The sequence below is a fragment of the Somniosus microcephalus genome, chromosome 32 (assembly GCF_052327205.1).
Source record: "Somniosus microcephalus isolate GS21.2 chromosome 32, FLI_Smic_1.0, whole genome shotgun sequence".
Taxonomy (NCBI): Eukaryota; Metazoa; Chordata; class Chondrichthyes; order Squaliformes; family Somniosidae; genus Somniosus; species Somniosus microcephalus.
In genome coordinates, this window is record NC_141018.1 from 8,576,064 (window position 1) to 8,598,866 (window position 22,803).

At 50.6% G+C, this 22,803-nt stretch overlaps 1 protein-coding gene across 4 annotated transcripts in view; it reads right to left on the bottom strand.

Moving 5' to 3' along the window:
- Positions 1-22,803, bottom strand: part of LOC147097260 (talin-2) — a 354,000-nt gene that overhangs the window by 107,344 nt on the left and 223,853 nt on the right. For all 4 annotated transcript variants that reach the window (XR_015074349.1, XM_085972076.1, XM_085972077.1 and 1 more), the window contains 4 exons: positions 12,609-12,722; positions 10,239-10,352; positions 3,133-3,267; positions 2,851-2,979 (listed from right to left, as the gene is read on the bottom strand). Coding sequence is in view for 3 of the 4 variants with exons in the window: in XM_085972076.1 (XP_085828202.1) it covers positions 2,851-2,979; positions 3,133-3,267; positions 10,239-10,352; positions 12,609-12,722 (492 nt within the window). In the remaining variant the exon portion in view is untranslated. The remainder of the gene's footprint in view (positions 1-2,850; positions 2,980-3,132; positions 3,268-10,238; positions 10,353-12,608; positions 12,723-22,803) is intronic.

The window sequence follows — 22,803 nt, forward strand, 5'->3', positions numbered from 1 at the left end:
GCGGACAGCACAGTGTCCCAGTGCACGCCGGCGGACAGCACAGTGTCCCAGTGCACGCCGGCGGACAGCACAGTGTCCCAGTGCACGCCGGCGGACAGCACAGTGTCCCAGTGCACGCTGGCGGACAGCACAGTGTCCCAGTGCACGCTGGCGGACAGCGCAGTGTCCCAGTGCACGCCGACGGACAGCACAGTGTCCCAGTGCACGCTGGCGGACAGCACAGTGTCCCAGTGCACGCTGGCGGACAGCACAGTGTCCCAGTGCACGCTGGCGGACAGCACAGTGTCCCAGTGCACGCTGGCGGACAGCACAGTGTCCCAGTGCACACCGGCGGACAGCACAGTGTCCCAGTGCACACTGGCGGACAGCACAGTGTCCCAGTGCACAAAGATTGTTCAACCGTTTCTCCATAATTATCATCCCAAATTGACCACCCATTGCAGACACTATCGCGACCGTTGCGGCAAATGTAAAACTGTTGGTGTCAGGGTTCACGGCGGCGGAAGGCGATTGCTTCACGAGTCTTGTGTCACCCAACAAACCCAAACTGCTTTGGGTGAATTCCGCAGACGACCAAAATAAGAAGCCCCACCAACGAGAGAGCTATTTAAAATCGACTCGAACACCATTGAAACAGAAAACCCGTACGGACCGGAGAAGGTTCACCATTTCTGTGCTGCTCACATCAAATCAACGGCATCATCGCACGGCACGGTGAGAAAAATGAGCGTCAATAATGGAGTAGAGACCACACCGTGTGTTCATCTCAATTAGTGGGAGAGGGAGGGGGTTTCAGAGCAAGAGTATTCCGGGGAAATGCCAGGAGTTAATGCAGCAACCGGCCGTCAACGGATTTCTGGGCTTTGTTGAGAGTAAATGTCATTCATTCAGTTAACAAGCTCTTACTGCTGTTTAATAGTAAACAAGCCTCTGTGTCAAGTGACCCTAATGAGCTATAAATAGCTCCTGGTTTCTAGGTCAGACTTGTATTTTGGTAGCGGCTGGTTAACGATATAGCGGAGTGTTTGAAATGTTATGATTTTACACACCAGGCCTATTTGATGCCTTGGTCCAATTCCCCGAACCCTGGAAGGACCCTGCAGACTTGAGTCACTCTGGTTCTCCATTATCCTTGTTCTCAAAGGCATTTAGTCAACATAAAATGGATGGCAATCTTCAGAACATGTAGAATACTAAACACACAGGGCCAGCCTCAACCTCCTGCTGATTTACAGCACGTAAAAACAAACTAGATTTCAGAAATGCACAACTCTTGATAGGTGCTCCGGGCGAGGTACCAAACGTGGCCATCCTTTGAACAACAAGCTGCATTCACATAGCGCCTGTTGGAGAATACGCTTTGTGTTGCAACTGATGGCTCAAAGGGGAAGCTTGCTCGCTGAGCTCAGGGGTCTTTCAAGCTGAAGTTGCTGATCCAAAAGTGTCGAACTGTAAAAGTTAGAAACAAGACCTTCTCCGGGCAATGATTTGAGAATATAAAGCGGAGAGAATGGACAGAGGACACGGGGAAGAAAGCTGCTTCTTGACCCAGCCGAGTCTGTAGGCAACGACTTAGTTGCTGCTTGTATTAGAATATAGGTCTGATCAACTCTTTTTAAAAATTCATTTATGGGATGTGGGCGTCGCTGGCAAGCCCCAGCATTTATTGCCCATCCCTAATCGCCCTCGAGAAGGTGGTGGTGAGCCGCCTTCTAGGACCACTGCAGTCCGTGTGGTGAAGGTGCTCCCACAGCGCTGTTAGGGAGGGAGTTCCAGGATTTTGACCCAGCGACGATGAAGGATCGCGATATACTTGTAAATCAGGATGTTGTGTGACTTGGAGGGGAACCTGGAGGTGGTGGTGTTCCCATGCGCCTGCTGCCCTTGTCCTTCTAGGTGGAAGAGGTCGCGGGTTTGGGAGGTGCTGCCGAAGAAGCCTTGGCGAGTTGCTGCAGTGCATCTTGTAGATGGTACACACTGCAGCCACGGTGCGCCGGTGGTGGAGGGAGTGAATGTTTAAGGACTCTTGATTAATGTTGTGTCTAACCAAGTTCGCGTGGACTTTGATTAATAAATTAACATGTTGAACTGACATCTCGACTTGATGAGAATGAAAACCCAACAGTGCCTTTAGTGTAGAAAAACGTTCCCAGGTGCTTCAAAAAAACCCACCAACTAACAGTCTCACCGTCCACACCTCTTTCAAACTCAAAATAATAACTAACATCACCTTTTTATTTTGTTCTATTTTTAATACTTTTGCACAAGCACTGACCATCATGGTGGGCACTGCACCCAATGGAGATGATCACAGTTCTAATGCTGAAGTATTCTTCCTTTAATAACTGTAATTTTCCTCTCCCCCACCTAACGCCCCCCTAAACACATTATATCGCAGCCCGTCCTCAATCCAGCACCCACACCTTCGAGCATGGGAATCCGGAGTGAATCATCCTATCCTAGACCGGGTGCTCCCCAAAGGAACCCGGAGTGAAGCCTCCGGGGATAGTCCAGGGATACTAGCACCAATGGTGGTGCTCCCAGTGACACCCGGGTGAGAACAAGGCGACCAAATCTCTACCAATGTTAATCCAGCTCTGCGATACTTCTGGGCTCAGCAAGTTGCTTTCGGGTTACGACTACGTACAAAACTATCAGTCCTGTTTGAATAAACAAATTCCCACGTCAACGCCAGTGAATTGAACAAAACAAACAGGCCCGTTTCCTTTCATCACAATTCTTGGCAATAACTTGGTTGTTAAAGGGGATTCCAATGGTGACGGGGGGGTGGGGGGGACACTATCCCCACTGGAAAAGACCTGAAAGGCTGGAGATGGAAGTCCATCTTACCGTCTCTCCTGGCAGTGGTTTCAATTGCCCGTCAGCTGCCGCCATCTTGGCATCCTGCAGTTCATTCCTCAGAGTCTGCACCGACTGCAGAGCGGAGTCGATTTCCATGGGCCCGCACGCTTCGTGAGCCTGTGTTCAAGAGAATCGGAAACTATTGCTTTATTTCATTTGTTGTCTTCTCTTCGGAACAGTTTCGCGCGTTGCCAAACGGTTAACGCCCAACAAAAGGTACACCCCTCGGTAAAACCTAAACAAGTCAGCGATAGTCCGCCCATTACCGACCTTTTGCACGGACGTTCGGAGCTCGGCCAGGCTGGTGGCAAGGTTCTTGGCACACTGGCCGAGCTGCATGGCAGCGGCCTGGTCAGCGACAGTGGGCACGGCAGCTTTAGCCGAGGAAACCATCTTACTTCCAGGCTGGAGAAACACAATGGCAACAGTAAGGAGAAAGCAAGAACTGCATTTATATAGCGCCTATCACAACTCGGGGCATCTCGAAGTGCTTTACAGCCAATGAAGTACTTTTTGAAGTGTAGTCACTGTTGTAATGTGGGAAATGCGGCAGCCAATTTGTGCACAGCAAGCTCCCACAAACAGCAATGTGATAATAACCAGATAATCTGTTTTTTTGGTTGAGGGATAAATATTGGCCCAGGACACCAGGGATAACTCCCCTGCTCTTCTTTGAATAGTGCCCTGGGATCTTTTATGTCCACCTGAGGGGGCAGACGGGGGCCTCGGTTTAAAGTCTCATCCGAAAGACGGCACCTCTGACAGTGCAGCACTCCCTCAGTCCTGCACTGGAGTGCCAGCCTGGATTGTTGTGCTCTAGTCTCTGGAGTGGGACTTGAACCCACAACCTTCTGACTCCGAGGCGATTGTGCTACCCACGGAGCCACAGCTGACAGATAAATATAGCGGCTTTCAATGTCTGAAACAATACTCCAGCTGCTTTTGCAGCTATCAATTGAGCTGTCGGAAGGGTACAGAATCTCAGAACGCTGCCAACAAAGGGTTGAAGCATTTTCAGGCACTGTACAACATGAATTATTTAAACCTCAAACCTGTTTATCTCTTTGATTACCTTTGCTGTTCTACAATATCATTAAAATTGAGCTTATGTGCAGAGTGCCGCCTAATAACACAATGAGGAAGAATCTGGGATGGAACAAACAGATGGGGCACCAACATATGAGCATCTTTTAAAGGCTGAGATATACACCATAAAAACCAAAGCCTATTAATGGTGTTCAGTAATGGTTGGCTGATTCATCGCATAGCTGTCAAACACAATTCTAAGATATAATTTATTGGAGGCGTAAGGACCAAGGAATACTCAGTGTATTCCGAGTCTTGGTAGCTCACAAGTCAATTCCAATGGGAATTATGAAGGTTTCCCTGATACATAAATTTAGATGGATTGGCACCTCATCCACCACCTTAAACATTCACTCCCTCCACCACCGGCACACCGTGGCTGCAGTGTGTATTATCTACAAGATGCACTGCAGTAACTCGCCAAGGCTTCTTCGACAGCACCTCCACCAGAAGGACAAGATCAGCAGGCGCCTGGGAACACCACCACCTCCAAGTTCCCCTCCAAGTCACACACTATCCTGACTTGAATATATATCAGCCGATCCTTCATCGTCGCTGGGTCAAAATCCTGGAACTCCCTCCCTAACAGCTCTGTGGGAGTACCCTCACCACACGGACTGCAGCGGTTGAACAAGGCGGCTCACCACCACCTTCTCAAGGGCACAGTCGAGGGGGGAATCCCAGTGCCTGTCAGCATTGCAAGCGGAGGGTCAAGTAACTATCAGGGCTGGGGAGGGCGCTGGGATCTGGAGCACTGGGAGGGAGAGTCCCAAACATTGTCAGAGCTTTTACGAGATAAAATACATCAAAGTTACAACATGTAACCGGCCATTCGGCCCAATAAGGTGGTGCTGGCATTTACCCTCCACGCAAGCAAATAGTCCGAATCACATTTACCAGTCTTGTTTCTATATCCCTTCATCCACCTGTCCAATCTAATCTTGAACACTGACGTATTTCCTACCTCGGGCACTAACCCTGAAAGTGAATTCCACAACTTCACAACTCTCTGTGAAGAAGTTTCTCCTGCTCTCGGTTCTAAATCTCTTACATTTAATCTTGTACCTATGGCCCTTGTTCTTGACCCCCCTCAACTACTAGAAATGGTCTGTTTCTATCTACCCTGTATTATCTTTTCATAATTTTAAACACTCAGGCCTAGAAATTCAGTTGCTTGCGCCACCAGTTTGCGCCCAAAGAGGCCACTCAGAGGCTTTAGCGCCACTGGCCACAACCACCGCGATATTTAGCGGGGCGCTAATGGCGGCGTTAGCCTGTAGCGCTGCGCCGCCACCAATGACGTCATCGGTGTGCGCAACGCCCCGCTACCGCCCCGAACGCCATATTAGGTCGCGCCCGCCTCTTCCGCGCCGGCCGCAAATAGCGACCGGTACACAGGGGCCAACCTGTGGCGGTAGTGGCGCTAGTTAAGGTGGAGGTGCGGCCGGCCGCTTTTTCGGCGGCCGCCTGCTCGCACCTCCGTCCCCGGCCTCCTACACCCCCCCCCCCCCCCCACGGCATTGCCGGCTGTTTCCCGAGAGCCCGGCACTTCTCCTTGGTGCCGGGCTCATTTGCCGGCACTCGCGAGCGGGGATCGCGCTGTTGCAGGCACCTCCCCCTTAACAGTGGGAGGAAGGCCTGCAGTACCGCAGCCTGCCGTGCTGCAGCGAGTGGCACTGCGGCCCTTAGCGCGCCGATATTCAGGGTGAGCGCCCCAAGCGGGGCGCGGGAAGCCTCGTTTAGCGGCCCGCTTCCATTTGGGGCGCAGAAACGGAATATCCCGATGGCGCAAGTGGCTCCGCGCGCAGCGGTAATTCCGGCGCCCAGGCGAGCTTGGCGCCCCAAACTGAATTTTTAGCCCATAGAATCATAGAATGATACAGCACAGAAGGAGGCCATTTGGTCCATTGTGCCTGTGCTGAATCTTTGGTAGATCTATCCAATTAATCCCACTCTGCTCATTCCCCATAGCCCTGTAAATATTTTCCCTTCGAGTATTTATCCAATTCTCTTTTGAATGTTACTATTGAATCTGTTTCCATCACCCTTTCAGGCAGTGCATTCCAGATCACAACAGCTCGTAAAAAAATGTTTCCTCGAGTTCCTCTGGTTCTTTTGCCAATCACCTTAAATCTGTGTCCTCTGGTTACCGGCCCTTCTGCCACTGGAAACAGTTTGTTTATTTGCTCTATCAAAGCCATTCCTGATTTTGAACACTTCTCTCTCCTCTTAACCTCTGATCTAAGGAGAACAATCCGAGCTTCTCCAGTCTCTCCACATAACTGAAGTCCTTCTGTTATATTACCCTGTGATCTGTGTTGTTCTAATGAAAACACACTCATTTTTTCACCTGCCTTCATTTATATTTCCTCATACCAGGCAGCATCCTACTGAATCTCTCTCAAACCTCAGTATCCATCCTATAGTGCGAAGACCAATACTGCGCACAGTACTCCAACTCCGGTCTTAATGAGCTTTAATATTGGCTCATCATTACCTCAGCTTTTATATTATTTACATCTTGAGATAAAGTTTAGAACACTATTCGCTACCTTTACTGTTCTGTGAACTTGTACCCCCAATTCTCTCTGCTCTTTCACAGCACTGTTCCTGCTTCCAGTCAGAGTATATTTACTGCTGTTTTTGACCAAATTGCATCAGTTCATACTGTCTGATATTGAATTCCAGCTGCCACATTTTAGCCCATTCCGCCATCTTATCAATATGGCTTTACAGCTTTCTTTGGTCTTCTAAAGAATTCACTAACTCCTATTTTGGTATCATCTACAATGACTGCCACCACTCCCTGGGTCTTTATCCAAATCATTGATTGGACACAGTGAACAGAAGTGGCCCCGAAACTGAACTCTGACACCGCGACCCGCTTCCAACCATTCTGGAAAAACCGCCCTGAACTCCTACTTTCTGTTTGCTCCATTCTAACCAATTTTTAATCTAATTTTCTATCCTTCCCTCAATCTTCTTTCGTAATCTCCCACGGGATAACTAGTCAAAGGCTTTCCTCAAGACCCCATGTTCACTGCATCTCCCCCATCCACCATATTTCTTACGTCCCCAAAGAATTCTATGAGGGTGGTCAAGCACGATCGCCCCTTTTGAAGTCTGTGCCGGCTCCTTCTAACTATTTTCTCCTTCTCTAGATACACGGCAATTTTATCCTTTATTTCCCCCACCCCTGCCACAGATGTTAAACTAACTGGCCTGTAATTACCCGGATTAGCTTTGACTCCCTATTTAAAAATGGGTACGACATTACCCGCTTTCCAGTCCTCCGACACACAGAAAACATGCAATCGAGCCCGGAAATCTCTAGGGGCTCAGCATTTTCCTCCTTCATCGATTCCTCGGATGTACCCCATTGGGATCTGACGCTTCAGGGAGGGAGTCCTAGCAATGGGGATCCTGGGGTGTCCTAGCATGGGGGCGGGTAGGATGACCGAATTGCAGGTTTGTGGGTCTGGCAGCTCTGAGGAGTTGGCCTCTGTCTACAGTCACCAAATACAGTATAGGCCCGGATGGCAGGAATGTAGTACGAATGGGTTGAAGGCAGGACTACAGCTTGGAGTCAGGTCCGACAGGTCAAGGACACATCAGGGCTGATGTGGGGCATAGGCCGGAAACACTGCATTGTGGGCCAGAAATGGTGGTTGGTAGTTTTGAGGTGGGCTGGAATCCGAGTTCCAGGCCCGAGGGGGAAAAAAACACAAGAGATGCATTTGAGAGAGAAGGTGGGCAACTTTAATTACTCTTTTATAACAAAAGAAAATGCTGGAAACACTCAGCAGGCCAAGCAGCATCGAGGAGAGAGAAACAGAATCAACGTTTCGGGTCGAGGACCCTCCGTCAGAACTCTTAATTACTCTTTTGTTTCACTTTGAAAAGAAAACTTGTGTTACAGCTTTTTGTTTTTGTAACTTAGCGCAGTCAGCTGACTGGGGGGAATAGCGGCTAAAGTTTGCATACGGGTATTTTGAGTGATCGGATTGGTTCACTCGCTGCGTTTTTTTTAATGATTGACGACAAGACTGAACCAAATCGTTGAGTTCTGATTGGTTGTCGCCAAAAGGGGCTTAAAAAATAAATTGAGTGCTTTCATTGGTTCAGGTTTTGCTGCGTTCTATTGGTCGATCTTAACTGCGTTTCTTAGGCGCCGAGTTGTGATTCGTTTAATATGAAATCTGGGCGTATCAAAGTCGCACAGGAAATGCGATGTGGCAAACAGGAAGTGCATGTTATCGTGCCATATTTATAACATTAATAAATAACATCTCCTCTGTGGTGATGCTCACGTACTGATGTCTGAGGACAGGCCTATTATACCATGTGATGCACAATTTATTACTCTGCTGCTAAGAAGGAGCTCTGTCTCTTTAAAGCCATGAACCTATTTGTTAAGTCCTGAGGTCATTCAACACATGTTTACTGATTGGTCAGGGAACTTAACAAATTGGAGTGTACTCGTCCGTTTCAGGCTGCTGCTGGCGGCACAGCGTTTGAAGATTGTTTTTGCATCTGTAATGAAGTATGGTGTCTGCTCCGATAGATCTCGGGGAGGGAGAGAGAGAGAGAGAGAGACAAAAAGCGAGAGAGCGAAAGCGAACCAGCGAGCGCGAGACACAGAGAGAGAGCGAGCGCGAGACAGAGAGAGAGAGCGAGACACAGAGAGAGAGCCAGAGCGCGAGACACAGAGAGCCAGAGCGCGAGACACAGAGAGCCAGAGCGCGAGACACAGAGAGAGAGCCAGAGCTCGAGACACAGAGAGCCAGAGCGCGAGACACAGAGAGCCAGGGCGCGAGACACAGAGAGCCAGGGCGCGAGACACAGAGAGCCAGGGCGCGAGACACAGAGAGCCAGAGCTCGAGACACAGAGAGCCAGAGCTCGAGACACAGAGAGCCAGAGCGCGAGACACAGAGAGCCAGAGCTCGAGACACAGAGAGAGCCAGAGCTCGAGACACAGAGAGCCAGAGCGCGAGACACAGAGAGCCAGAGCTCGAGACACAGAGAGCCAGAGCGCGAGACACAGAGAGCCAGGGCGCGAGACACAGAGAGCCAGGGCGCGAGACACAGAGAGCCAGAGCTCGAGACACAGAGAGCCAGAGCGCGAGACACAGAGAGCCAGAGCTCGAGACACAGAGAGCCAGAGCTCGAGACACAGAGAGCCAGAGCGCGAGACACAGAGAGAGCCAGAGCTCGAGACACAGAGAGCCAGAGCTCGAGACACAGAGAGCCAGAGCGCGAGACACAGAGAGAGCCAGAGCTCGAGACACAGAGAGCCAGAGCTCGAGACACAGAGAGCCAGAGCGCGAGACACAGAGAGCCAGAGCTCGAGACACAGAGAGCCAGAGCTCGAGACACAGAGAGCCAGAGCTCGAGACACAGAGAGCCAGAGCGCGAGACACAGAGAGAGAGCCAGAGCGCGAGACACAGAGAGTCAGAGCTCGAGACACAGAGAGAGCCAGAGCTCGAGACACAGAGAGCCAGAGCGCGAGACACAGAGAGCCAGAGCTCGAGACACAGAGAGCCAGAGCGCGAGACACAGAGAGCCAGGGCGCGAGACACAGAGAGCCAGGGCGCGAGACACAGAGAGCCAGAGCTCGAGACACAGAGAGCCAGAGCTCGAGACACAGAGAGCCAGAGCTCGAGACACAGAGAGCCAGAGCTCGAGACACAGAGAGCCAGAGCTCGAGACACAGAGAGCCAGAGCGCGAGACACAGAGAGAGAGCCAGAGTGCGAGACACAGAGAGCCAGAGCGCGAGACACAGAGAGCCAGGGCGCGAGACACAGAGAGCCAGGGCGCGAGACACAGAGAGCCAGGGCGCGAGACACAGAGAGCCAGGGCGCGAGACACAGAGAGCCAGGGCGCGAGACACAGAGAGCCAGAGCTCGAGACACAGAGAGCCAGAGCTCGAGACACAGAGAGCCAGAGCTCGAGACACAGAGAGCCAGAGCGCGAGACACAGAGAGCCAGAGCTCGAGACACAGAGAGCCAGAGCGCGAGACACAGAGAGCCAGAGCTCGAGACACAGAGAGCCAGAGCTCGAGACACAGAGAGCCAGAGCTCGAGACACAGAGAGCCAGAGCTCGAGACACAGAGAGAGCCAGAGCTCGAGACACAGAGAGCCAGAGCTCGAGACACAGAGAGCCAGAGCTCGAGACACAGAGAGCCAGAGCTCGAGACACAGAGCAGAGAGCCAGAGCTCGAGACACAGAGAGCCAGAGCGCGAGACACAGAGAGCCAGAGAAAGGGAGACACAGACGGAGGCATACCTGAAGGAAGTTCTGGCTGGCGATAATCAAGGCGAGTTGGGCACTAAGATTCTCCGGCTCAGCCTGACTTCCTCTGACTCCCTGCACCAATTGAGGTATATAATCAGCAACAGCCTGTAAAAAGGAGATAACACCTGTAAGGAAACCATTCTGTGTTTCAAGCAGTCCGCTTGATCGTCACCCCATCCAGCACCTTAAACATACACTCCCCCCACCGTGGCTGCAGTGTGTACCATCTACAAGATGCACTGTAGCAATTCGCCAAGGCTTCTTCGGCAGCACCTCCCTAACCCGCGTCCTCTACCACCTAGAAGGACAGGGCAGAAGGCGCATGGGAACACCACCACCTCCAAGTTCCCCTCCAGGTCACAAACCATCCTGACTTGGAAATATATCGGCCGATCCTTCATCGTCACTGGGTCAAAATCCTGGAACTCCCTCCCTAACAGCACTGTGGGAGTACCTTCACCACACGGACTGCAGTGGTTCAAGAAGGCGGCCCACCACCACCTTCTCAAGGGCAGTTAGGGATGGGGAAAGGAAAAAAAGAAAAAAAGAGGGAGGAAAAAAGGAAGGAAGAAGGAAAAAGACTTGCATTTATATAGCGCCTTTCCCCACTCCAGGACATCCCAAAGCGCTTTACAGCCAATGAAGTACTTTTGAAGAATGAGAGCAGTCTGGCTGAACACAGAGACTCATTGTGCAGTTCTGTGAGCTACAAGAGCCACTCACCTCAGTGCGGCCGAGCCCACAATAAACCCCACTGTGAAATTCATCAGGAAGCAAGGTAAAGGTGCCCAAAGCCTCCCGTCTGTTGGGTAAACTCCAGTCTTTTGGATGAGCGGTTAAACCGAGGCCCCACCTGCGCTCTCGGGTAGAAGTAAAAGATCCCACGGCCACTATTCGAAGAAGAGCAGGGGAGCTATCCCTGGTCACCTGGCCAATATTTATCCCTCAAACAAAATAATAAAAACAGATGATCTGGCCATCATCACATTGCTGTTTGTGGGAGCTTGCTGTGCGCAAATTGGCTGCTGTGTTTCCCACATTACAACAGTGTCTACACTTCAAAAAGTACTTCATTGGCTGTAAAGCTCTTTGGGACATCCGGTGGTTGTAAAGGCGCTACAGAAATGCAAGTCTTTCTTTACCAGTGCCATCCGACAAATTATTATATCCAAAACATCACGCTGCCTTTCTGTGTCCGATGCCTGTGGTGTATCCCAGCAAATCCCGTCCGTTTTTATCTCCATTTTACCCAATTCTACTTCCAGCCCACCATAGATTCAAAGTATGGCTGGAGCCGGCGTCTCCCCCTCCCCCGCCCGCCCTCTCCCCCTCCCGCTCTCTCCCGCCCGCCCTCTCCCCTGCCAGCCCTCTCCCCCGCCAGCCTTCTCCCCCGCCAGCCCCCTCCACCTCCCGCCCCCTCCACTTCCCGCTGCCCCCACCCGCCCCTCCCCCTCCATCACCCCTCCCCCGCCCGCCCTCTCCCCTGCCCGCCCTCTCCCCCTCTCCCCACCAGCCCTCTCCCCCGCCCGCCGTCTCCCCCTCCCCACCAGCCCTCTCCCCCGCCCGCCGTCTCCCCCTCCCCACCAGCCCTCTCCCCCGCCCGCCTGCCGTCTCCCCCTCCCCTGCCCACCCTCCCCCCCAGCCCTCTCCCCCTCCCCACCAGCCCTCTCCCCCGCCCGCCTGCCATCTCCCCCTCCCCTGCCCACCCTCCCCTCCCCTCCTCTCCCCCTCCCCCACCAGCCCGCTCCCCCTCCCCCAGTTTCGAGCAGGGCTGGTGAGGTCCCAAAGAAGGTCATCCACTTTTCCGAAGTTGGCAATGGATCCAGAAAAGAGGCAATCTTTTCATTTCTTTTTCAAATAATTAACTTTTTGTGCTCACTGAGGCGAGGGATGTTCGTACTAGAGAATGGAAGGATAATACAAGACATCATTTCAGGCACCCGCTGTCAAACCTAGCTCTCCCTGGACTTGCAATGCACACTTAGATGCAGTGCAAAGCTCTGAATATTTCATGGCCAACCCAAGCTCACAGGAACAGCCCCTAATGCACCGATTTCAGTCTCAATCCAGGGTCCTTACAGCCAACAGAATGAGGCAACTTTCAACCCATGAACTCAGGGCTGGATTTGAACCCATGCCCCAGAGGTGAAAGGTCAGTGAGTAACCCATTGCCCCATCCACCCAGCCAACCTCCCCCCCCATCACCCCCCAACTTTTTGCCAATTTTAATTTGAGGGAGAAAGTTTGAACAAGAGCTGCTCAGAAATGCTCTGAACATTTATCGAGGGTAAGAGGTAACCAGAATAGAAACCGATACAGATTCACGCCGAACACGTTGAAGCTTTTCCCATCAGGCCTCACCTTGCAGCTCTGGACCAGTTGCTGCTGTGCTGCCGTGTTCTTATTGGACGACGATGCGTTCTGGGATGCCGCGATAGTTTGCGTGGCTGCGGCCGCTGCTTGTTTGGCCGCATTCTAAAGAACAGAATAAAACGGAAGCATACTTTAAGAAAAAAGATGGCCAATTGATGCATTTAATCCTGTAAATATTATTGGTTAACTGATTGGGACATTACATTTTTTTTCGATTGGTTCCATGGACGAGTCGGTGAACATAGAAATAGGAGCAGGAGTAGGCCATACGGCCCCCCGAGCCTGCTCCGCCATTCAATAAGATCATGGCTGATCATTGACCTCAACTCCACTTTCCCGCCCGATCCCCATATCCCTTGATTCCCCGAGAGTCCAAAAATCTATCGATCTCAGCCTTGAATATACTCAACGACTCGGCATCCACAGCCCTCTGGGGTAGAGAATTCCAAAGATTCACTACCCTCTGAGTGAAGAAATTCCTCCTCATCTCAGTCTTAAATGGCCGACCCCTTATCCTGAGACTATGCCCCCTAGTTCTAGACTCTCCAGCCAGGGGGAAACAACCTCTCGGCATCTACCCTGTCAATCCCCTTCAGAATCTTGTATGTTTCAATGAGATCACCTCTCATTCTTCTAAACTCCAGAGAGTATCGGCCCAATCTACACAATCTCTCCTCATAGGACAGCCCTCTCATCCCAGGGATCACTCCAGTGAACCTTTGTTGCACCGCCTCCAAGGCAAGGTGGGTATATCCAGCGAGTAGTAGGAGCCACATAGACTGGGAAGACCCCAAGTTCCTACTCTGGGTCTGTGCGGAGTTCGCTGATCTTGTGTGCCTTGTACACGGGCAGTCATTTGCACAATGGCTTTCTCACAAGTTGCCTGCAGCAGTTGTCTCCCCTTCCTCAGTCTTCTGGTACCACTGAGAAAATACATAGGAACAGGAGGAGGCCATTCAGCCCCTCGAGCCTGTTTCCACCCTTTCATTAGATCATGGCTGATCTGTATCTCAACCCCATTTGCTGAAGGAAAAAAAGCTTGGTCAGAGAGGAGGGTTTTGAGGAGGAGAGGGAGGTGGAGAGGTTTAGGTAGGGAATTGCGAGCGTAGGGTCTAAGCGGCTGAAGGCACGGCCGCCAATGGTGGAGTAAAGGGAGTGGGAGATGTTTTCTTTGGAACAGGGGAGGTTGAGGGGAGACCTAATTGAGGTGTACAAAATTATGAGGGGCCTCGATAGAGTGGATAGGAAGGACCTACTTCCCTTAGCAGAGAGGTCAATAACCAGGGGGCATAGATTTAAAATAATTGGTCGGAGGTTTAGAGGGGAGTTGAGGAGAACTTTTTTCACCCAGAGGGTGGTTGGAATCTGGAACTCACTGCCTGAAAGGGTGGGAGAGGCAGAAACCCTCATCACATTTAAAAAGTACTTGGATATGCACCTGAAGTGCCGTAACCTACAGGGCTACGGACCAAGTGCTGGGAAGTGGGATTAGGCTGGATAGCTCTGTCGGCCGGCATGGACACGATGGGCCGAATGGCCTCCTTCTGTGCTGTAAATTTCTATGACTTTATGTGCAAGAGATTCAGTTAATTGGACACACCAACCAAATGGCCTTCATTTGCTATTGTGCAGCCACTGTGAAGACCATTATTTGATGGGTCATAAAACGAGAGCAGGGAACCACACCAATCAAGACTTGGTCTTGCTTCACCGGAGGGAAAGCAGCAGAAAGATTGCCACCGAGCTCCCCGCAGAGAGGGCCCCTATTGAGAAGCCTCTACGGTGCAATGGTTGAAATTCTTCAAGCCCTGTTGCGATCCTGCTTCAATGAAAGACAGCCTGTGAGCAGGTGCTGAGGTTGCACATTCTTCACATATCCAGGCTCACAGTCCCATCAGAGCTCCATCAGCCCAGATCTATCGGCTGCAAAGATCTCCTGCTCATTATGCAGCGGCCCACAAAAGGTGAACGACCTCACATTTCACAACTAATCCGTGCTGGAATTCCTTTCCCGTCGGTGAAACTAAGTTTCAAGGCAAAGAAGATTCTGTGGTCATAGAGTCATAGAGTAATACAGCACGGATAGAGGCCCTTCGGCCCATCGTGTCCGCGCCGGCCATCAAGCCCTGTCTAATCTAATCCCATATTCCAGCATTTGGCCCGTAGCCTTGTATGCTATGGCATTTCAAGTACACATCCAAATGCTTCTTAAATGTTGTGAGGGTTTCTGCCTCCACAACCCTTTCAGGCAGTGAGTTCCAGACTCCAACCACCCTCTGGGTGAAAAAGTTCTTCCTCAAATCCCCTCTAAACCTCCCGCCCTTTACCTTGAATCTATGCCCCCTAGTTATTGACCCCTCTACTAAGGGAAAAAGCTCCTCAGCATCCATCCTATCTATGCCCCTCATAATTTTGTACACCTCAATCATGTCCCCCCTCAGCCTCCTCAGCTCCAAGGAGAACAAACCCAACCTGCCCAGTCTCTCTTCATAGCTGAAGCGCTCCAGCCCTGGTAACATCCTGGTGAACCTCCTCTGCACCCTCTCTAACGCGATCACATCCTTCCTGTAGTGTGGCGACCAGAACTGCACACAATATTCCAGCTGTGGCCTAACCAGTGTTTTATACAGCTCCATCATAACCTCCTTGCTCTTATATTCAATGCCTCGGCTAATGAAGGCAAGTATCCCATATGCCTTTTTTACCACCTTATCCACCTGTTCCGCCGCCTTCAGGGATCTGTGTACTTGCACACCCAGATCCCTCTGACCCTCCGTCTTGCCTAGGGTCTTTCCATTCATTGTGTATTCCTTTGCCTTGTTAGTCCCCCCAAAGTGCATCACCTCGCACTTTTCCGGGTTAAATTCCATTTGCCACTGTTCCGCCCATCTGACCAACCCATCTATATCGTCCTGCAGACTGAGGCTACCCTCCTCGCTATTTACCACCCTACCAATTTTTGTATCATCCGCGAACTTACTGATCATACCCTTTACATTCATATCCAAGTCATTAATGTAGACCACAAACAGCAAGGGACCCAGCACCGATCCCTGTGGTACCCCACTGGCCACAGGCTTCCAGTCACAAAAACAACCTTCGACCATCACCCTCTGCCTTCTGCCACTAAGCCAGTTTTGTATCCAATGTGCCAAGGCACCCTGGATTCCATGGGCTCTTACCTTCTTGACCAGTCTCCTGTGCGGGACTTTATCGAAGGCCTTACTGAAATCCATGTATACCACATCCACTGCGTTACCCTCATCCACACACCTAGTCACCCCCTCAAAAAATTCAATCAAATTAGTCAGACATGATCTTCCCTTGACAAAGCCATGTTGACTATCCCTGATTAATCCTTGCCTCTCCAAGTGGAGACAAATTTTGTCCCTCAGGATTTTTTCCAATAATTTTCCTACCACTGATGTTAGGCTCACTGGCCTGTAGTTCCCCGGTTTTTCCCTACTACCCTTCTTGAATAATGGTATTACATTAGCGGTTCTCCAGTCCTCTGGCACATCCCCTGTGGCCAGAGAGGTCCTGAATATATGTGTTAGAGCCCCCGCAATCTCCTCCTTTGCCTCACACAGCAGCCTGGGATACATTTCATCCGGGCCTGGGGATTTATCCATTTTTAGGCCAGCTAAAACCGCCAATACCTCCTCCCGCTCGATGTTAATATGTTCGAGCATATCACAGTCCCCCCGCCCTATTTCTATGTCTACATCGTCCTTCTCCATAGTGAAAACAGATGCAAAAAATTCATTTAGAACCCCTCCTACATCTTCCGGCTCCACACACAGATTGCCACTTTTGTCCCTAATGGGCCCTATTTTTTCCCTAGTTATCCTCTTACCCTTAATATACTTATAAAACATCTTCGGATTTTCCTTTATTTTGCTTGCCAGTGTTATTTCATGGCCCCTCCTTGATCTCCTAATTTCTTTTTTAAGTATCCCCCTGCACTTTTTGTACTCCTCTAGGGCTTCCTCCGTCTTTAGCCTTTTGTATCTACCAAAAGCCCTCCTTTTTTTCCTAATCCATTCTCGTATATCCCCTGACATCCAAGGTTCCCTGTGGTTTTTGGAACCACCCTTGACCTTTACGGGAACATGTTGCCATTGTATGATCTCAATCTCCCTTCTGAAAGCCTCCCATTGCTCCGATGCGGATTTTCCTACAAGTAGCTGATCCCAGTCCATTTTGGCCAGATCCTGCCTTATCCTATTAAAATCGGCCTTCCCCCAATTTAGAACCTTTATTTCCGGCCCATCCCTGTCCTTTTCCATGTGTGTGCATGACTGACGTTGGCATGAGGGCGATCGAGTTTGTAACCTCAGAATATCATCCTGTGGATTACAGACCACTGCCGCAGAACTAACAAACATCTAGGAAATCACACGACACTCAATTAAACAGAAAAACAATACTTTTAGTTGTTTTATTTAATTATCCTTCACTATAGTCCGGAGTATGATAGAATACTCTCCACTTGCCTGGATGAGTGCAGCTCCAACAACACTCAAGAAGCTCGACACCATCCAGGACAAAGCAGCCCGCTTGATTGGCACCCCATCCACCACCTTAAACATTCACTCCCTCCACCACCGGCGCACCGTGGCTGCAGTGTGTACCATCTACAAGATGCACTGCAGCAACTCGCCAAGGCTTCTTCGGCAGCACCTCCCAAACCCTCGACCTCTACCACCTAGAAGGACAAGGGCAGCAGGCGCATGGGAACACCACCACCTCCATGCACCCCTCCAAGTCACACACCATCCTGACTTGGAAGTATATCGCTGTTCCTTCATCGTCGCTGGGTCAAAATCCTGGAACTCCCTCCCTAACAGCACTGTGGGAGTACCTTCACCACACGGACTGCAGCAGTTCAAGAAGGCGGCTCACCACCACCTTCTCAAGGGCAACTAGGGATGGGCAATAAATGCTGGCCTTGAAAGCGTCTTTAATCATGTTAACTTAATTCCCCGTGTCCATACAGGTGCATGTTTTGGTTGCCGCCCCGGACCCGAGTTCCATAACTTCGATCGCTCCCTTTCTCCTCTTTCTTCATCACCCTCCCCCCGGCCTTCATGCCGCTTTTTCTTTCTCCGCCTTCATGTCCCCTACCCTCACTAACCCCTATTCTCCACTGCTCATCATTCTTCCTACTCTCCTGCCACTGCTCAAGGCTCGACTCCTTCCTAAACAATTCCACAGCTGCAGTCTGTGCCTCTTGGCATCCTTCGAAAGGCCCACCGAGGTACTCGTTGCTGCCTCCTAGCGAGCAGTACCCCAAATTGCCCAATCTTACTCTCTCCCCGCCCTAAGCACCTGCTGCGAGCTAATCTCACCACCTCCTCCCGGCTCTGCCCCTCTGGACTCTGCCAGTACATTAGGTATCTTCGCCCCCCTCCGCATTTCCCTTCAAAATGTACCTTCACTTGTAAATAAGGGCCTTGTCATCCATGGTCTTATTGTGGACGATCAAATTGACATCATCAAATCAAATCAACTTTTATTGTCATTGTTAGTGCACAAGTGCAGTACAACAAAATGTAGGCTTGCGGCTCCCGAGAGTGTACAATTTGGATTAGGACACTTAAACATTTCAACATACATTTGTACATATATATTAGCATAAATATGACCATAATAAAGTGCATCGGCAGATGTGCAGGCTTTAGTGTTTATTTGTGGAGTTCAGTAGGATGACAGCCCTGGGAAAGAAGCTGTTCCTAAATCTGGTCGTACGGGTGCGAATGCATCTGTAGCGTCTCCCAGATGGTAGGAGGGCGAACAGACTGTGGCTGGGGTGGGTAGGGTCTTTGATGATGGACCGTGCCCTCCGTAGGCAGCGTTTCTGATATATATGTTCTATGGTCGGTAGCCGGGTGCCGGTAATGCGTTGAGGGAGACATGGTTGAGGGGTGATGACACCTTTCCCCTAATGAAGCTCTCCCACTGGCTATACTTTCCACCATGTTCCACGCCCAAACTGCTGTGGTGGTGGTGTAGCCCGTCTATCGAAATCACTCCTCGGTCTGTCTCCCTACTCCCCCGGCAACTTCTCCTCCTTTGAGCATCTCCCCTTGTTCCACCCCTCCCGTCTCGCTATTAAAATCCTTGTTCTGTATCGTCCACCCAAATACCGCACCAATTTTCTCAATGAGGTTTCTTCTCTGCTTTCCTCCCTCTGCCTCTGCTCCGAGCGACTTCGCATCCTCGGTGATTTCAACCTCCACCTCAACTCATCTTGCTCCCTCTCCTCTGAGTTCACTGCTCTCCTTTCCTCCCTTAGTCTCTCCCTTCATGTCAACTCCTCCACCCATATACACGGCCACCCCCTCGACCTTATCATCTCACGTGGCCTCGCTATCCCCTCCGTAACCATCACCGATAAGGCAATCGCCAACCATTTCCTTATATCACCCTCTACCCATATTCCCCCACCCCCTCCTAAACCCACTTCTTTTCGTATCCGCCCCTGAAAAGAACTCGCCCTCATGTCCCTCACCACTGCGCTTTCTATTTCCCAGCTACCTAGCCTTTGGCCCACTATTCTCCATACCACCTCTCCAGCTACTGACTTACTAAATCACACCCTCTCCACCACCTTTGATGCCCTCGTCCCCACTAAAATCATTACTCTCTCTCACCCTAGTCATTGGCCCGGTCTACCCCTCATCACCGCTCCCTTAAGTCCAGGTGACGCAGATTTGAACGTCTTTGGTGGACATCTGGTCTAATCATCCATCACCAGATTTGGCTCGATCATATAAAGCACTACTGGGTCCCGCCCTCCATCGCTAAAACCACCCACTAGTCCAAGATCATCCAGGACGGCAAAAATAACACCAGGCTTCTCTTCACCACCACGAACCGTCTTCTCAAACCCCCCGCCCCGCCTCCTCCTCCCTCACCTCCAACAATCCACAAGGGAGGTGCCAGCGAGCTGGAGGACAGCTAACGTAGTACCATTATTCAAGAAGGGTAGTAGGGATAAACCAGGGAATTACAGGCCAGTGAGCCAAACATCTGGGGTAGGGAAATTATTGGAAAAAATTCTGAGGGACAGAATTAGTCTCCACTTGGAGAGGCAAGGATTAATCAAGGATAGTCAGCATGGCTTTGTCGGGGGGAGATCATGTCTAACCAATTTGATTGAATTTTTCGAGGGGGTGACTAGGTGTGTGGATGAGGGTAGTGCAGTTGATGTAGTCTACATGGACTTCAGTAAGGCTTTTGACAAAGTCCCGCATGGGAGACTGGTCAAGAAGGTAAGAGCCCGTGGGATCCAGGGCATTTGGGCACATTGGATCCAAAATTGGCTTAGTGGCAGGAGGCAGAGGGTGATGGTCGAAGGTTGTTTTTGTGACTGGAAGCCTGTGTCCAGTGGTGTATTGCAGCGATCGGTGCTGGGTCCTTTGCTGTTTGTCGTGTACATTAATGATTTAGATATGAATGTAGGAGGTATGATCAGTAAGTTTGCAAATGACATGAAAATTGGTGGAGTGGTAAATAGCGAGGAGGGAAGCTTCAGGCTACAGGACGATATAGATGGGTTGGTCAGATGAGCAGAACAGTGGCAAATGGAAATTAACCCTGAAAAGTGTGAGGTGATGCATTTTGGGAGGACTAACAAGGCAAGGGAATACACAATGAATGGTAGGACCCTAGGAAGTACAGAGGATCAGAGGGACCTTGGTGTGCATGTACATAGATCCCTGAAGGCAGTAGGACAGATAGATAAGGCATATGGGATACTTGCCTTCATTAGCTGAGGCATAGAATATAAGAGCAGGGAGGTTATGATGGAGCTGTACAAAACGCTAGTTAGGCCACAGCTGGAATACTGTGTGCAGTTCTGGTCGCCACACTATAGGAAGGATGTGATTGCACTGGAGAGGGTGCAGAGGAGATTCACCAGGATGTTAGCTGGGCTGGAGCGCTTCAGCTATGGAGAGAGACTGGACAGGCTGGGGTTGTTTTCCTTGGAGCAGAGAAGGCTGAGGGGGGACCTGATTGAGGTGTACAAAATTATGAGGGGCATAGATAGGGTAGATAGAAAGGAACTTTTCCCCTTAGTAGAGGGGTCAATAACAAGGGGGCATAGATTCAAGGTAAGGGGCAGGAGGTTTAGAGGGGATTTGAGAAAAAACTTTTTCACCCAGAGGGTGGTTGGAATCTGGAACTCACTGCCTGAAAGGGTGGTAGAGGCAGGAACCCTCCCAACATTCAAGAAGCATTTGGATGAGCACTTGAAATGCCATAGCATACAAGGCTACGGACCAAGTGCTGGAAAACGGGATTAGAATAAACAGGGCTTGATGGCCGGCGCGGACACGATGGGCCGAAGGGCCTCTTTCTGTGTTGTATAAATCTATGACTGTAATAAATGTGAGGAGCTCATGGACTTCTTTGTTAAAAAGATCGACAACATCCGTTCAACTGCTTCTGCTTTCAATTCCCTCCCTTCCTCTAGCCGACTGGACCTTACTTCCTCTCCGTTTTCCCCCTGCCCTAACACTAAATTTGCATATTTTTCTAATTTCTCTCCTGTCTCCCCTCTTGCCCTTTCAGAGCTCATCTTGTCAATGAGACCGACCTCCTGCTCTCTCGACCCTATTCCTACTAAATTGCTGACCACCCAACTTCCCTTCCTGGCTCCCACGTTAGCGGATATCGTTAACGGTTCTCTCCCCTCAGGTATTGCCTCCTTCTCCTTCAAATCTGCCGTCATCACCTCTCCTCAAAAAAACAAACCCTTGACTGCTCCGTCCTTGCAAACTATTGCCCCATCTCCAACCTCCCTTTCCTCTCCAAAGTCCTTGAACGTGTTGTCGCCTCCCAAATCCGTGCCCATCTTTCTCAGAACTCCTTGTTTGAATCCCTCCAAATCAGGCTTCCGCCCCGCCACAGTACCGAAACGGCTCTTACCAAGGTCACAAATGACATCCTAACTGCGACAAAGGTAAACGATCCCTTCTCGACCGGTCTGCAGCCTTTGACACGGTTCAACGGCTCTCCACCACCGCCCAGCTGGGCGGGACTGCACTCGCCTGGTTCCATTCCTATTTTTCCAATATTAGCCAGAGAATCACTTGCAACAGCTTCTCTCCCCGCTCCTGCTCTATCACCTCTGGTGTCCCCCAAGGATCTATCCTTGGCCCCCTCCTATTTCTCACCTACATGCTGCCCCTTGGTGACATCATCCGGCATCACATGAATGCTGATCAGACCCAGCTCTACTTCTCCTCCACCGTCTCTATACTATCAAGACTGCTTATCCGACATCCAGCACTGGATGAATAGAAATTTCCTCCAATTAAATATCGGGAAGACCGATGCCAGTGTCTTCAGTTCACGCCAGATTCTATTCCCTTTCCACTGATTCAATCCCTCTCCCTGGTAACTGTCTAAGGCTGACCAAGTCTGTTCGCAACCTTGGTGTCATATTTGATGACGAAGTGAGCTTCCTACCTCATATCCGTTCTATCACTAAGACCGTTCATTTCCACCTTTGTAATATTGCCCATCTTCACCCCCGCCTCAACTTATCTGCTGCTGAAACCTTCATTCATGCCTTGATCACCTCTAGATTTGACTATTCCAACGCACTCCTGGCCGGCCTCCCTAGTGCTACCCTCCATAAACTTGATCATCCAAAACTCTGCCACCCATGTGCTAACTCGCACCAAGTCCCGTTCACCCATCACCCCTGTGCTCACTGACCTACACTGGCTCCCAGTTAAGCAATGCCTCAATTTTCAAATCACTCCATGGCCTCGCCCCTCCGTCTCTCTAATCTCCTCCAGCCTTATTATCCCCTAGACCTCTGCGCTCTGCCTGTTCTGCCCTCTTTATCGCTCCACCATTGGTGGCCGTGCCTTCAGCTGCCTGGGTCCTAAGCTCTGGAACTTCCTCCCTAAACCTCTTTACCTCTCTCCTCCTTTAAGACGCTCCTAAAACCGACCTCTTCGATCAACCATTTGGTCATCTGCCCTTAATATCTCCTTATATGGCTCGGTGTCAAATTTTTTAATTTTATTTAGTGACACTCCCGAGAAGCGCCTTGGGCCGTTTTATTACGTTAAAGGTGCTATGTAAATATAAGTTGTTGTTGCCAGCGACACCCACATCCTCAGAATCCATTACAAAAAAACTTCGATGAAGCTTACGCTAA